General features: G+C 39.4%; 1 protein-coding gene across 4 annotated transcripts in view; it reads left to right on the top strand.

Annotated features, from left to right (window-relative positions):
* Positions 1-17,128, top strand: part of LOC146330262 (endonuclease V-like) — an 89,084-nt gene that overhangs the window by 19,107 nt on the left and 52,849 nt on the right. For 3 of the 4 annotated variants that reach the window (XR_014769264.1, XM_084713527.1, XM_084713511.1), the window contains exons 6-7: positions 2,449-2,517; positions 2,691-2,819. Coding sequence is in view for 3 of the 4 variants with exons in the window: in XM_084713527.1 (XP_084569653.1) it covers positions 2,449-2,517; positions 2,691-2,819 (198 nt within the window). In the remaining variant the exon portion in view is untranslated. Of the gene's footprint in view, positions 1-2,448; positions 2,518-2,690; positions 2,820-3,387; positions 3,409-17,128 lie in introns of those variants that run through there. The other variant, XM_084713536.1, reaches the window with a different exon arrangement.

Raw genomic sequence — 17,128 nt, 5'->3', positions numbered from 1 at the left:
CCTTCGTCCTCCTCTCCAACTCCATCCCCTTTCTCCCTCTCACTTTCTTTTCCTCTCATCTCATCTCTTTTTCTTCTCCTCTTCTTCTCTTTTCCTTGTCTCCCTCTTCCTGATAGCCAGGCTGTAACTCAAACCAGTGTGTTATTGATGACTTGCTCTGTCTTTCTGACTTCTGCTGTTCTGGCTTCAGGCCTGCTCTCGCTTCATAGGAGCCAAACCTGTCTCTTACACACATACACACGCGCACAAATACACACAGACACACACACACACCCTGTTGGCCTCATCCCAGCCGGGATCGGAGGCCCTGTGCGGCCCCTCCTGTCTCCCCGCTGGCTGCTTGCTGTAATCAGTCATAGTAAAGCAGACACCCCATCCATCATGGAGGCTAAGCTCCCTTCATCGCTCTGGCCCATAACCCACAGCACACCTGTCAACAGCGGTCCACATCATCACATCTGACTTTGCACCGTCTCCTCGACTCTGAGACCAAAACTTTCAGTTCCTGTTGGGAAAAAATGAAGACATCTTCAGTTCATCCACTAATCAGATATATGAAGTATCTTTCAAGTCTGATTTGACTTCTTTATTGTTGGGCACTTATACTAGACTAATAGGAAGCCACTGTGATCACAGCAAAGGATGTTCTTTAACAAAATTAAACAGCATATTGTTATATGACTTAGGGATTTCCTGACCGATCATAAGTCATGCCTTTTACTAAATACAAAAAAGAGGTAACTCATTCTAATGTGGCTTTGAGAGGGGGGGATCTTGAAGGGATAGTTCACCCCAAAATCAAAAAAACATTTTTTCCTCCTACCTGTAGTGCTAGTTATCTATCTAGATAGTTCTGGTGTGACTTGCTGAGTGAGTTTTGGAGATATTTACTAAAGGAATGACTGCCTTCTCTCCAGTGTAATGGAGCTAAATGGCATTCGGCTTGTGGTGCAGAAAGTGCCAAAACAAAACAAAAAAACAAACAAAACAAAAAAACAACAAGCAAACAAAAACATTTGAAAAACTCTGATAACCAGAAAGAGACATTGTTGAGGTTTTCACATGTGTTTTTTGTTGCTTTGAGCACCACAAGCAGCGTGCCATCTAGTTCTAGTCATATTCGAGAGAAGGCAGACATCTTTATGGCATTATCATCAGAAATCTGCCACTCACACCAAAACTACCTAGACAGATAACTAACACTACAGGTAGGAGGGAAATATGTATTTTTGATTTTGGGGCGAACTGTCCCATTTAACACAGTAAATGAGTTTAAATATCTTGGACTCACACTGAACTCTACATTTACCTTTAAAAATAATTTTAGAAAAGGTGTCGAACAGTAAAATTTAATTTACAAAATTTTAAACAAAGCAGGTCATTTCTGACAGTAAATGCTGCCCACATGTTTTTACATGATAAGATTTTTTTTTCCTCATATCTAATATTGTTTTATCATTTGGTCTCTCATAAATGTAATGGCACTTAAAACCAATAGAAACACTTTTCAAGAAAGCCATAAATGTGCTTGATAAAACAAAAAAACCCTCTCAATTCATCATTGTAACAGTCCAGAAAAAACTAATTTGTTGAGCTTTGTGAATTTTCAATACTTCAAATATGCTTGTTTTATGTATAAGGCTTTGCATGAGCTGGTCCCACCTCCTCTAAATGAATTCATTAAACAGAGTGTTGACAGTGGAACTGTCCACTAGAGGGACTGTGACGTGCCATATAGGTACATCACATTTGTAAATACCCACCATAAGGGAGTGTCCTACATACCCCACTTTTAAAGCCCATTTCAAACTATGGCTTAAAGCAAACCAGAACTGTTATCACTATTAACTTGACATGTTGCATTATATTTAGTCTTTTTTTATGTTGTATATTTGAATTTGTACATTGTCATCTGTAATGTCTTGTTTTTTGTTACCTGTTTAGGGACTCATTCTTTACATCTTATTTTTCATACTGATGTTCATTAATGGGAGATGTCCCTATCAAATAATCCATTTAAGCAGAGTAAAAAGTTTTCGTAGTCCAGATCCTGATCCAAGTCCCCAGCCCACAGTTTTTTTGGTCCTAAAGCTTCATCTTGATGTAATGCTTTAATGATGATTTGATTATGTAATGTGTAACGTAATTCACTGATAGTCCGCAGTGTTCTTAATATTCAAACAGAAAATATTGTTGTAACGCTATTTTTAGTTTGTCAATTAAACCATCCTTAAAAAAAATACAGCAGTTTGTTTTAAATTTGGAGTTTTAAATCACATCATATCTCCAAATATTTGGACATGAAAGTCAAGTCAAACACAGAGTTTAAAGAAGAGGAGAGCGTGAAGCCTCCACTGTAGGTTAATAGTTTGTTTCAGTGCGCCGCTATTTGTATTGGCATGCTGTACATCTTTTTTGACTTTGATTTTTGTTTCTTTGCCTCTGCAGATCTCTGCTCTGCAGAAAGGAGGAGACAGCTTCCCACTCACAGCCGCCTCAGGCAAAGTGCTCGGAAAGGTGCGGCAAAGGACAGACACACAAAAAATAGCAACAAATACTTTTACCAAAGTGTTGTTTTGTTGCTGCTGACTTCAAAGAACACCCAGCCAACTGAAAGTCAAACTCACCGAAATGTGTATGACAATAACAATCAGAGAAAGTTACTACAGACATTTTCTCTTTGTGTCCAGGCGTTGAGAAGCTCCGACAAGAGCTCGAAGCCAGTGTACGTGTCCATCGGCCACAAGATCAGTGTTGACACAGCTGTACGCCTCACACACTCCTGCTGCCGCTACCGGGTCCCGGAGCCCATCAGACAGGTACACACACGCACACACATTTCCAGTCAACAGTGAGTTCACCAATCAAGGACAGTGGAGCGTCTCGAGGGAAGCTCTGCCCTGTAGAAGACGCAGAGCAGATTCACTGATGAGATGAAACAAAATGGTGAAGCCCTCAGCTGTGAAGGGGAGCAAGCAGCATTCACCACCTGTATAACAGTGTCCTGCTGTGAAGGAGGTGGGGACTATGACACGCTGGGTACAGTGTATGCAGCCAAAATACAGAAAATGAGTCAATAATACAGTCAATAATTTTCAGGGGCTGCTCCTACAGAGCTGGAGTGTGACAGTGAAGACTTTTCAGCTCCAAGGCAGACAAACAATCCTTTTGTCTGCCTTGCAGCTTTTTACCCGTGTTGTTAATGTTGTTATTGCCTGAAAAATGTGTTTGCACTGACAACATTAGGTAGGTGTGTTAACAGCATTGATGACAAGTAGAGCTGGGGATCAGTGCTTGTTAAGGTAACGACCAAAATAACCCAGTAGCAAGTAGTCTAAAAAATTCTCCAGTCAAACAGTACCTGCATTCGATCCTTTCTGTACCCAGATCTAGAAGAAAAGGACTTTCTGTTTGCAGCCAGTCACTGTGCCGAGTTGCCACCAAAACATTTGAAGGTGGGTATGCTTCATGCTTATAACGTCTGCTAAAAATAAATGCACCCATTCACATAATGGGTCTCAAGTGAAGAAAAAAGAAGCTGCCAAATCAAGTGCCTGACTCAGAATTTTGTCAATCAAATCAGATATGGCTGTTTAATACGAAGATATGACAATTTTTTCCTTTTTTTTCAGTTCAGCATCACACTGAACTCCCACATAAGCTTACATGAGTCTCATAGTTATGGCTACCTCATGTTTTAATGCCTGTCTTCATTATTTGTAATGTGGAAACATGTGATTTCCACACAGTCATTCAAAGTACAGTCATTGTTTTTGTTTGCAAGTGATAAAAAAAGCCCAAACATGCATGGACCTATTTGTGCAAAAGTGGTTTACCTGACTTCACTGACACTCATCACCAGCATAGAGAGAGCTAAAAAACTAAGGTGCAGAGATTCAGCCGACAAAATTATGTACTCTGTTGATATGGGTATCACTTCATGGGTACTGGTATTAGAACTAGTATTGAATTTTTTTAAATAAATAGTGCCGGTAGTCATGTGTGACTGTCAGTGCTTTGTGGATCAAGGGTGAGGTGACACAACTGGATAAGTCTGGGGAAACAATTCAAGTCAGTTTAGTGGCCAAATGAGTTATCTTTAAGATAATAAGAAGATGGGATTGAACAGATGGGTAATTTAGTTTTGGGATGGCTGTAAGTTTCTGTTGACAATGCTTGTAAATGTCCTTGTTATGCTGATTGAAGCTGAAGTTTTCATCTGGTTTAACACCAAGGAGTATCTGAAAGACTCCACCACGAGACACCACCTCTATTTTCTCCTCTTGATATGGAGACTTGGGGATGGGTGTGGTTTGGGGGATTTAAAGAGCAGTTCTTTACTTTTTGAGATGTCTTTTTTATTCAATGTGTTCTTCTTCCTTGTCAAAATCTTTCATTAAGCCCACATTATCCACAATGCAACTTCACAACTATGTGATTTGTTTGTGTTATGTTAGTAGTGGTTAACATAGCATGGACATCTAGCCTGCAGCAGAGATGAGGAGCAGGCTACAGAGGTTTGGTAAACTCAGTGTCTTCTAACTTGTAGTCTTCACCTCAGCTGACACTGACTCAGGTGACGTCACTTGAAGACATGTAGCAGACTTCTCACAGCTCGCGCTGGTGCCATAAAAGGCTTTATACAACTTATTTCAAACACTACATGCAGTAGTGCTCCCTAAGAGCTGTATAGACGTGTAAAATTGGTGGAGTTTGTTGAATCCAACAAGCAAACCCAGAGGTGTATTGGGAAAGGGAAGTGGAATATGCATGCAGCATGCAGGCATGTGCACCTTGAATGAAAGGCACACAGAGAGAGGCGGTAAAGAGAAAGACGAGGCTCGACAGCAGGACAGCAGCCTGGACTACTGCACTAAGACTCAGCCTCAGAGTTCTTGTTTCTGACTGCAAGCTGCAAGAATTTAAGAAAATACCATAAACTGAATTGCACTGAAGGTCACTATAAATGTTTTCGTGTCTCTTTTCACGTATTTCCCATCTATACTGTACCCTGACTCTTGCCCGATGCATGCTGGGACCCTTAATAAGATAAGTGGATATCAAAAAATTCCATAAAAAGTTGGAGTTGTGTAAAATGTAAATAAATGCAGAATGCAATAATTTGCAAATAGTTTTCGCCCTGTATTCGACTGAATACAGTACAAAGACAAGATATTTAATGTTCAAACTGACTTTATTATAACTTAATTGTTTTTTGTAAATATACACAGGGGCATATACATAGGACAGGGGCAATAAAAGACTGGCAAAGTTGTGGAGTGCTCAAAAAACATCTGTTTGGAACATTTTGCAGGCAAACAGGTTAATTGGTAACAGGTAACAGTACCATGATTGTTTATTAAAGGAGCATCTGCAAAAGGCTCAGTTGATCACGAGCAAGGATGAGGTAAAGTTCACCACCACAACAGTTTAAGAATAATTGTAAACAAATGTTTAGTGTTAGTGTCCATGGCATGGCTCACTGTCACATCTGTGAAGGCCCTCCTGATGCTGAAAGGCACATAAGAGGCTTTGAAACAACATATGCTGCCATCTAGACGATGTCTTTTTCAGAGACGTCCCTCGTTATTTCAGCGAGACAATACCAAGACACATACTGCACATGTTACAACAGCGTGGCTTCACAGTAAAATAGTTTGTGTACCAGACTGGCCTGCCTGCAGTCCAGACCTGTCTCCCATTGAAATTGTGTGGTGAATTATGAGGCTCAAAATACGACAATGGAGACCCCAGACTGAAGTTGTATATCAAGCAAGAATGGGGGAAAAAAATCATTTTCAGAACGTCAACAGTTAGTGTTGCCAGCTCCCAAATGCTCACTGATTGTTGTTGAGAGAGGAAGGTCATATATCACCAGGCCACCATGTATCACCATATATGTCATCAAAGTTAGGTGTAGTGTATGTGTGTATGTATGTATATATATATATATATATATATATATATATATGTACATGTATTTTTGGAACATGTGGCAAGCATCAAATTCAGGGAAAAAAGAGAGAGTATATTTACAAAAAATAATAAAGTTTATCAGTTTGAATGTTAAATATCTTGTCTTTGTACTTTACTTGGCCACTACGTAAGGAGTAGTGTGAAATGAGTAATAGTTTTGGCCGTATTTTGCCTTTTAAAAAGTTATGTCTCAAAAACATCATTAATACAAGTCATTTTGCAGAAGTTCACCTAAACTGATCCCTCCTTCTGCCTCAGGCTTTTTTTCTTTCTGCCACTAGGCTGTGCTGTGCTTCTGCTGTTCAGTCTGCTTTTACGTCCACTGCATAGAAAACATACATGCACATGCACACACACACACACACACACACACACACACACACACACACACACACACACACACACACACACACACACACTCACACTTCTCAAAATCAGTTTTTCTCCAGGGGGGCTGCAGCAGCAGCAGCTAACTCATCCCCTCCTGCGTGTGTGTTTATTTCATCAAAGTGTGAGTGTGATGTGTTTAGGTGGTGGGAGGAGGAGGAAAGCAGCAGGGACTGAATGTGGACATCAGAGAGAAGCAGGACGCTATGTCCAATCACTGGCTTCTGTGTCTTTATCGTTCTCTCTATCCAACTGTTTTCCTTTCAATCCCTGACTTCCACATTTTTTCTCCCACTTTCGCTCCGTGTTCTCTGCCTCTCTTCCTCTTCCACAGATATTTTCTATTCTGTCTATTGCTGACATCACAGGAAAAAAACCCTCACAGATCCAGTTCTGGTGAGTGTCATGTTTGGAGCTCAACTCTGTGTTTATGTGGCTCTTTCGTGGGCAGAGCAAGACTCACGTCCCTCAGGCCTGTGAAACCTCAGTCACAACTTGTAGAGAAAAAAAATTCAAAAAGCTGTCACTCTGTCTGAATTATATAACAGCTGTCTTATAGAAGTTTGAAGATACAAGAGAAGGAGCTGCAGTGTTTTGCCCCTCTGTCCAGACACTCATTACGGTAGACTGAGGGCAATCAAGTGTACACACACACACACACACACACACAGAAACACACTCTCGCAGACCTACTAACAAAATATTGTGTTGTGGTTTGTGTCTAGTTTGGGTTCACTGCCAGGACACATGTAGAGGTGGGGTGGGTTTTATTAAGTCACAAATAATAATCCTGATAATGTCTTCATAGGGCTGCAACTAATGATTATTTTCATTGTTGATTAATTTGCTGATATTTTCACAATTAATTGATTAGTCTATAAAATGTCAGAAAAGTGTTAAAAATGCTCATCACAGTCTTCCAGAGCCCAAACTGATGTCTTCAAATCGCTTCGTTAATCCAACCGACAGTCCAAAACCCAAAGACTTACTTACTACACATACTGATGTAAATGAAAAAGAAAACCAGAAAATCTTCCCATTTAAGAAACTTGAACCAAACTTGTCCTAGGTGAAGTATTTTAATGGCCTCCATGAGCTGTGCATCACAGCCACTGCTGCAGCTGCTACTGTTGCACAGGTCAGTAATCAGCAGCCAAACTACAATAACTGATGTTTAATTGTTCTCACAACATCTGCATACTCCGGTCCCGTTCACCTCACACACTGTCTTCGACTCACATCTCTCCCCATCCCAGCTTCAACTATGTGTGGAGAGGAAACCCTGTGTTATGTAAGTGTGATGATAACACTGGAGGGCTGCTGGGCCCAGAGCCATAAGGGGTGTTAAGGGGGCTTAGCTGTCTCAGTTGTATTTTTTGCCCCCTCTGTTGAAGCTTATGTGTCTCTAGAAAAATAGCAAAAACAACAAAATTATTTGCAGAGATACAGGTGACTATCACTTAGTTCATTGCTTTTTCAAACCAGAGTCTAAGGACCAACTAGGATCATTAAGTGGGTTGTAAGGGGCCCTCTGGAGATATAAGATATTTTAACTTTCATGATATTTTTTTAGAAGTTGGAACAAGGAAAGAATCAGGACTGGCTTTTTTGATTAGCTGCCATCATAGTTTGATTGATTGACTATGAAGACTTTTATTACTATTATCTTCAAACCTAAAAAGAAAATGAAGGGGGGATTCTTTAAGACAAAATCCTGTCAAACAGAGGGTTCATTGTCTAATGTGTATTTATTGTGGGGGTCCTTGACATGAAAATGTTTGAGACGCCCTGCATTAGCTGTGGTTTCAGAACCATGGACAGCTCTGGTGATGCGAGTTGGCAACAAGGAAGTGTAGGAACAGTCAGTGAGAGAGAGACGACCGTTTCTACTCACCTGTCCTTGCTGATGTCAGAAAATCATTTATAAATGATGCTACTTTTACATGCTGAATGTATTCTTTGATTTTGAAACAGTAGCCTTATGTTATAGTTATTTAGCCTTAGCCTTTCTGAGGCCGTTGTACAGTTAAACCAATTAAATTTAGTTTTTGAAAAAAATTGCCCTCTTGCATTTTTAACATCCTTTTATTCACTTCCATTGTGGCCAATCACACGTTATAATATGAAAACCAGGTTATTTTTAGAAGGTAGTACTTCTTTTGCCCGACCAGCAGTCCAGAATCCACCGGTATGCAATGGACTATGAAGTCATTCTTACAACTAGAGAAGGCAATTTGTGAAGAAACTGCAGGTGTGAACGCTGTCTGTTGAACAGCTGACATTAAACTGCATTGCTGGCTTGAACAGTTTAATAATACCAAGAATGTATGAAAGATGTTGAATGTTTTGAGGTTTGTAGAAAGCTGATGTCAGATTGAATTGCTGGCTTTAATTTGTATGTAGAAGAAGTTGAAAGAGTCAGAAAGTCAGAAAAGAGGGAACGGGTCTAATTAGAATGAATGGGATTTAAAATTAAATCTCACAATATATTAAAGATGTGGAAGATTATAAGGTTTGAATGGAGTTTCTGGCTTAAAGTATTAACGGGTAGAAAAAACCTGAGTATTAATAGCTGAAAAGGTAGGAAAGGAAGGACAGATGCAAATACAGTGAAAGCCTAGAGCTAAAATTATTGATAGTTGTGTCAAAAAAGACTTTATTAATGACATTTCATCATCAGACCTTCATTATGTCATAAATATAATATTTGCATATATATTAATTTTATCTGATGAAGTTGTGAAGATGAAACGTCACTAATAAAGTCAGTGCGAGTATTTTTTTTGCTCTATTCATATTTCATTATCAGTGAAATGCAAGAAAACTACAAATCCTTATGTAATGAGAAACTGAAGAGAAAAGATAAACGTTACCAGTGTTGCATTTATCAGCTAATGAATTAATTGACTTTTTTTTTCAGCACACAGGACATGTTCACATTTTGCTATGGACATTTTTTTAAATTTCACATGAAAATTTGATTTTGCAGAAGGTACAAACAATGTTTTCAATTAGACGGGGTGTCAGGTATCACTTAAAGTGCTCTTCCGCTTCTTCACGGTGTCACAGCAGCCGTGTTTAAGTACAGATTAACCCTTAACGCCTCTCTTCCTTTTCTCCTTCTCCTCCAGCCCTCTCTACACTGTCTAATAAGATCCTCTCAGTGAAATAAACTCCTCCTTCCACAGCTTGAGAGATTCAGGGAGAGACAGATGAAAGGAAAAGATGACATCATGGTTGGAGTCTGCAGCGAAGGCTCATGTGTGAAAGCACTGCAGCAGAATCTCATATACCTTGAGCTCAAACTAATTCACACCCCATCTCAGCCGTGCTGCCTCACACCATTAAATTCTCACACTCCGTCGCTGTCCCACCCTTCCCACAGTAAAGCCTAAGAAAACGTGATGGGAAGTAGAAGGCAAGCGGATCCACTCTTCCGCTTTTCTACTCTGTGATCTGTGTGGCAGAGAGTGACGAGCAGAGGTCACGCCGGGCAGATGTTGCGTTAGTGGCCCCGTCCAGTCCCTGTAGGAGCACATTTTGGGGTTTGATTCATTTTCTCTTCTCAAAGAAACCAGTGTCTCAAAATCTGGCAGTGTCTCATAGTTATCTTTTGTTTTTACCGGCATGCTGCCATCACCTGAGGTGGGACTGACTCCTGTTGATGTGTTAATGCTGATTAGCGGAGTTGTCTCCAGTCTTGAAGTGGTGCCATAATACATTAACCTCATATTAGTACATTGAACTTAACTACTGCAGGAAAATGGATGCACTTTGGCCCAGTTGTGCTCATGTTGCTTTAACAAACATGTAGTGTTAAGATCTATCTATATCTATTAATTTTCATAGACTTTTTAAAATCTGCTGTTAGCAGTTCCTGCATGGCTCTGTTGACGTTACTGTCTCTTGTCAACCACTGAGCAGCTCCACAGCTCCGTAATTATTATCTCTGCCTGGCACAAAGTAATCTAACATGCTGCTGGACCCATAAACATTTTTGTCCACATTTATGACTGTATGCTCAAGGATCTCTTTTGGTTACTTAAGAAGTCTGGCTGGTAGGAGCCGTATGTCATAACAATTGTTTGGCTAAAAACAATCCTTACCTCATCTATTGCAGGCCACATTTTGGCCTTTGTCATTACTCAAAAACCAATACTCAAAGAAAGGCTTTTTTTTCACAATACCAATGAATAAATCATCACCATCTTAACGGTAACTCATTGGCTGCTGCTATACGTCATTGCTATGTGTCTGCGCAGTGACCAGGGTTTGAGGGCTCAAGGAAGTTAGATGTGCAGACTTAACTACAAAACCATCTGTAACTTTCTTCATTTTGAACCGTGAGAAGTTGAACATGATAGTGGTTATGTGTTGGAATTGAATTCAGTGGCGGGGGACAATCTAATCAGCTCTTTGCCAAAACATTAACCTTCTGAATAACCACAGCTTCCACTCAGACATGCAGGCTCTGATCTATAAATAGGCATCAAAGGTAATTTGTTTATAATTTCAGCTTTTGTGTGCTTCTCTGAAAAACAATTATTTCTATATTTATTATATTATTGTCAAGCCAGCTGGTTGTCAAGCCACCCGGTTGCTTGCAATGTTTTGAATAAATAACAAAATGTTATAAATAAATAACAATGTTCAAATTGAGAAGTTTGGACATAAAGTCCTTTTTAAAGTTTCCCAGTTTAAGTTTATACAGTTTGGTTAACTCAGAATGCTGCACAATTAATTTAAACATTATCAAAACTGCAATATGGCCAAATGTAATAAGCAGCAATTTTTTGATAAAGAATATTGTGTTATGAAACAGCATTAAGAACTGTAGTGCTGCAGAGATGCCTTGTCCTGCAAATCTTGTTTTCCAGATGTAAAAAAAAAACATTTCAGACCACAACAAATGTCACGTCATCATATTTTTTTTCAGTGAAAATAAAACATTGTGATTCAAAAATGATCATTCCCACTAATCATATTATAATCGCACAATCTGTCAAAATAATTGCAACATGTTTTTTTTTACCTTACTGTGCAATACCCTACCTATACCCTAATTCTATGCAAGAAAACTGTGACTAATATATACAATATATATGTACGTATACAATACAATATATACAAAAACACTTTATTAAAATCATTGCATACAATATGAAAACTTGCATCTGATAGTTGTGGTAGCATTGCAGTAGGTCACCATCGTTTGCCTGGTGGAGAGCTGCACTCTACTGAGTGACCTCTTCTAGTTTCCAAATAATTCAGTAGGTGCACTTCCAGTAAATTCATTTCAACTCATTTCCTTTAGTCGGTACACAGCAGATCAGCTTAACATGCAAAAACATGCAGTTTGTCTGTTGGCGAGCAGTAAAGTCTGCATATATAAAGGTTAAAGTTTGCAATAAGGAAATGAGGGATGAATAACTTTTGTCTTGAGTTTAAGAGGAGCAGGTGTTTTACAGTCAGATTTATTTAATGCACTGAGTTTTTGGATGACTTCTCTTCCATAACATGTCTTCTGTCTAGTGGGGAAAAAGCTTCCAAAATACACATTTAGGTGTTTATTTGTGTGTAATAATGCAATTTTACGATAAATATCTTAAAGGGCCTCAGTTTTTTTTCTCATACTTCAGTAGCACCAAACTGGCTTAAAAAACTCTATTCCTGTCTATATTCTGAAGGTCTGTACTCAGGAGTTTGGTCATATATAATTCATAGCCTGCTCTATATAACATTTTATTCCAAAAAACATGGTGAAAATGGATTTTTTATGGCTGTTGACAGTATTTTCTGATTTATGAAGTGATAAAAAAGAAATGCAATTCCATCTCTAATGACTCTAATATATCAACAAATAAAACAAGTTTTGAACCTGACTTCATCCACTGTTCAGATTTCTGTGGAAAGCATGCAAAATTATCTGATATTTAATTAGATAACGCTTGTGCATGCGTATATTAAAAAATGCAATGTCATATAAACTACAAAAAATAATGGTCTCAAGTTCTGAGGGGGTTTCATGATATCTGTTTATTAAAAAATAAATGATCCAGTCAGGGGATGATGAAACTTAAATTTCACTGTCTTGTTCTTTGTTTAGTTTGGAGAAGTATTCTCTGGTTTCAGTCTCTCTAATGTGAAGATTTGATAGTTTTCTCTGTTTTTTTCTAGTTTTGAACTGAATGATTTTGGGTTTTGGGACATTTGTTGGACAAAACAAGACACATGAAGTCGTCACAGTGAGCTATGAGACACTGGTGGGAACTTTTCACTGTTTTCTGACGTCTTACAGACTAAATGATTAATTGATATAGCTTCAGCCCAGGAAGGGTTATTTAAAAACCACAGAACATGTGTATACTCACTCCATCCACAGACACACATAAAAGTCTGTTCACAATCTCACAAGACTGTACACACACACAAACACACACACACACACAGAACACACACACACACACACACACACACACACACCTCGTGCTCCTTCCTTCCTTTCCTTTGGCAGTCAGTTAAAAGCTCTAATGGACAGACAGCAGTAGAAGTGAAACCTAATTCTCTCCAAGCTAATGTTCCCTGACAAACATGCTGTTACTCTGTCAGCCCTGCTCACTTGGAATTAACAGGCCTGTCTGTTGGCTCTTTAGGGAACTGGTGCAAAAAATAATAACAAAGAATGGTTGTAATGGATTGCAGTTTAATCTAACAGCTTCAGGTACCCCCCCCCCCCCCTCTGAGGGGTCACATTTAGCAAAAAAAAAGAAAAAAAAGAAAAAGTTTTTCCTGCACATTCTCATTACAGGGAAAAGAGAAATTAAAGTACCTCGATATTAACGACAATGAAAAAAAAAATGTTTGCCCCAAATTTTTCTTCCTAATATTTACACATCAACTTCAAGCTGTTATCTGTGTTAATGATTTTTGGAGCAGTTCCAGTTTCATTCATTCTTTTGTACCCCATACAAAGCTCAAAGGACGTGAACTCATATGTTCACATTATACTGCCAGCTGCTGGTGTGATTACTTTTGATGTGTCCTTCTATTCATTCAGTATCAAACGAGGTTTTCCACATCAGAAATTAGACCTTAAAGTGATTCTACACTCTAGCATCAGCTTACAAAATCTTCTCTGCTCTTGACGCTTGACAGTGCTTTCTTTTTCTCATCAGGAGTGACGTCATTACTTTGATACATTACTTTCTGACCCGTATGAGGAAAGTCAGAACTAGTTAAAGGTTAAAGTGAAGAGACACATTTTTAATTTTCTTTTAGAAATATTCAGCGAGGTGGCTTAGTGGTATATATAGGTGTGTTCCAGAGCTCTGGGGCATATATATAAGGTTGCATTTGTGATTTTATTCTGGCTATTGCTGGGAATCTCCAATAAACCAGCAGCAGATGATCACAGTGTTTTTGAAGGCTTCTTGTTGCTTGGTCATAGTTTATTCAGGGCTTTGTATGTAAGAAAGCCTCCAAATATTTTTAAATATTACAGGAAGCTGGTGCAGAGCAGCTAAAGCTGGATTAATATGCTATCCTCTCTTGGTTCTGGTTAATAGTTGAGCCACAGAGTTTTGAATGAGTATGTTACATGTATGTACTGTATGTTATAGTGATTGAGATGGCTTGAGTTAAAGGCATGAATCAGTTTCTCAGAATTTTTTTCAATTTATAAATGGTTGTACTATGAAGCTATGTTTCTAAGGTGAAAAAATGACACCCATCTATTCAACAGTCCGGATGACTGATAAGTGACAAGGCTGATGCTGGTGTGTGTACATTGCTGTGTCATGTGTGTTGTTTGGAGCTCCATGTGGTCCATCAGTCATTATCTCCAGGCTGAAACCAGTTACTCCCCCAGTCCACTCCTCTTCCTCCTCCTTCACACACACTGATGGGAAGACATTCACCAGTAATGGGACTCTGAGGAGCTGGCTGAGATGTACAGTAACAGCCTATTTCCAGACCTCTCCTCTCTGTCTGAGTGCTTTGCACTGAGCGGAAGTCACTAATTATTTTCCCTCCCCTTCTACAGTGGTCACCAGTACGATGCTGCGTCTCTGTGCTACCCTTTGTACCTTTCACTTCTGTAAAAATTACTTCATATGAGTGTAAAAAGTCACTGTGTAGTTCAAAGTTTTTCTCGCTTTCTCACTCACTGTTAAAAATCAAGCAGAGCTCTGCATGCTACACAATTAAAAACTAATCTCAGTTTATTAAATCGGAGTTTAGTGATGTAAAACGAAATGAAATGGAATTTAATCAGTATGGAGATGCTTGCTTACCCAAATTAAATAAATGAGAAATTCAAGTGCTATTGGGGCCTATAAAATTACAAAATGTTTCATTGTTTGCTAGCTAAAAAAAATTAACATTTTTTTATGTTCAGCACTTTGTGTTGCAGTCTATGCATGACTTGTGCTATATAAATAAAGTTATTACTGTTAGCCAGCAAGTTAAAAAGTTAACAAAATGTGTTCTGAGTTTGTCGTGAAAAAAATGAGTAATTTTCACTGCCGGTAGCATGTCTCTACTCTGTCTTAAATACTGATATGACCTGAAAACGACACGACCCGTCCAGCAGTTTCACTGGACATATCCAGACATGTTTGAGCCACCAGAGCAAGAGGACGGAAACAGGATGGCATTTTTTTTTTTCTTCTGTGTCGGGTTGTCGGAACTGATTTGTGCTGAAGTGAACTGCTGGACTGATTTGGACTGAGAGAGTCGCTTAAGGTACATTCATAAGTGACCAGGAGGAAGGGGGAGTAGAGGGGTAGGTGGTGTCTTTCGAGTCTGGGTTTGGGGTCTTATACAGTGTTGGGCGACCGCGGCTCCAGCACCTCACCGAGTCATGATTCAGGTCCATCTGAAAAATCCTGTTTATGAGTCTCCACAACCCCACAGTTCAGTGGTGCATAGTCCTCAGTGTTTCCAGCAATCATTTTCTAACATGTAAAATGTGTTTAGAAGCGATCTTTAAATTGTTTGCTAGCTAGCTAACACGTTTACAAAATGTAACATAGCTAGCTAAAAAGTTAGTTAGCCTAGTTAGCCTACTCTAAATTCTTTTCCTTTGAGACAAATTTGCTGGTTGGATTAATGTAGCAGTATGGCCAAATAACGGAGCAGCAGAGTAAGGAAAAAAAGAGATTGCCTGGCAACAACTGACAGACGAAACGAAAGAAGAGATGCATCATAAAGCTTAGTTAGTTTGAGCTTGTCCCTTAACCTTCTTGTAATTTTAATTTTTTTTCGACCTGTCTTGCTCACTGTTTCCTGGAAATATCAGAGGGTTTTGACTTGTATTTCTGTCCAGCTGATGTTTATCCAAGGTAGCATTAAAACAATCTCCCCGCAGAGCCACCCATGCTAAAAACATCTTCCTTCACAGTAATGTAAAGCTCTTTGGATATTGTGTGCGTACACTTTCCCTGCTAAGAGGCGATAAATGTGGCTCCACGCTCCAGTCTCCATTTTGGGTTTCCATACATTTCCCCCCTCCTTGTGCTGGGTAGGAAGACGGGAAATGTAAAAGCTCCGCAGCTGCACTCCCAGATTGCAAAAACAGATGGAATTTCAATGTGAGTGATAGGCGATGGGGAGCCTGCATACTTAGAATAAAAGAGATTGAGGTGTGTGTGTGTGGGTATATGGGGAAAAGAGGAGGCATGCAGTGTGTGTTTCAGAGAAAGATATTGCTGATGTGTGTTTTGTGTGCAGATATTGAAGAAGAGGACTGTATTTGTGGGTAAAAAGCAAGGAATTTTGGTTTTATTGTTTTGTTTGTTTGTTTGTTTTTAGCGCTGCAGTCTGCAGATGCAAGAATTCATGCTGCACCCCAGCAGGACATAACAAAATATATATTTTTCTGTGTGTGTGTTCTCTCTTATGTCACCACTACCATCCTGTGTGTGTCTAGTGTATGTGCCTTGTGTTTGATGAGCCCCACTTTTTCAACTTTCTCTCACCTCCTCATTTTCCCCGACTTTGTTCATCCTCACTGTATTGCATTCCTCTTCTCGCTGCCTTTTCTCATCCATCCATCTATCTCCACCCCCCCACCCCCTGCTGCTCCATCTCCACTCTCTGAATAATTCAGGCCTGCAGAGCTAGTGTATTTTTGGTTGTTGTCACCTCTGCAGTAACACAAACAAAGCCCATACTAGTGAGCATGCACACACACACACACACACACACACACACACACACACACACACACACACACACACATGCAGTCGCACATGCGGACGTGCCACACACACACGCCAATTCACACAAACGAGGCTGCCGACGGCAACAAAAAAGTCTGTGAGACCGCTGAGACTCGCTAACTACGAAGAATTATCCTTACAGGGATTTCACACCATAACTGTGCTCCACCCTGTCTCTGCTCGCTATCCCAGCAATGAATAATAATATGTCTCACTTTGCTGGGTCTTCCAGAGTTACACAAAAGTATGTGGTGAAACACATAACTTGGAACTAGAAACTTCCAGAGCTTGCTTTTGATCCCCCGCTCACTTTTACTGGTTTTCATATGCTGAGTCTTGAATAAATTTGGGAGTAATTATAAGCTACAGTTTGTTTTTGTTGATTTAATCATTATTTATCTTCATTAGACCTGCTGAGATTGAGAATCTGTCATTAAGCAGAGATGAAGACGGCACATTTGCATACCAGGTAAAGGCCAGGTTTAAATCTGTAGATGACTTGCAGAAACATTTCAGTACACAAAACCCTTCAGCTCCTCTACAAC

The sequence above is a fragment of the Lutjanus erythropterus genome, chromosome 3, assembly GCF_056507025.1.
Source record: "Lutjanus erythropterus isolate fLutEry1 chromosome 3, fLutEry1.hap2, whole genome shotgun sequence".
In the NCBI taxonomy this organism is placed as follows: domain Eukaryota; kingdom Metazoa; phylum Chordata; class Actinopteri; order Lutjaniformes; family Lutjanidae; genus Lutjanus; species Lutjanus erythropterus.
The sequence above is the reverse complement of the archived record's forward strand: the minus strand, read 5'-3'. Positions and strand labels throughout refer to the sequence as shown.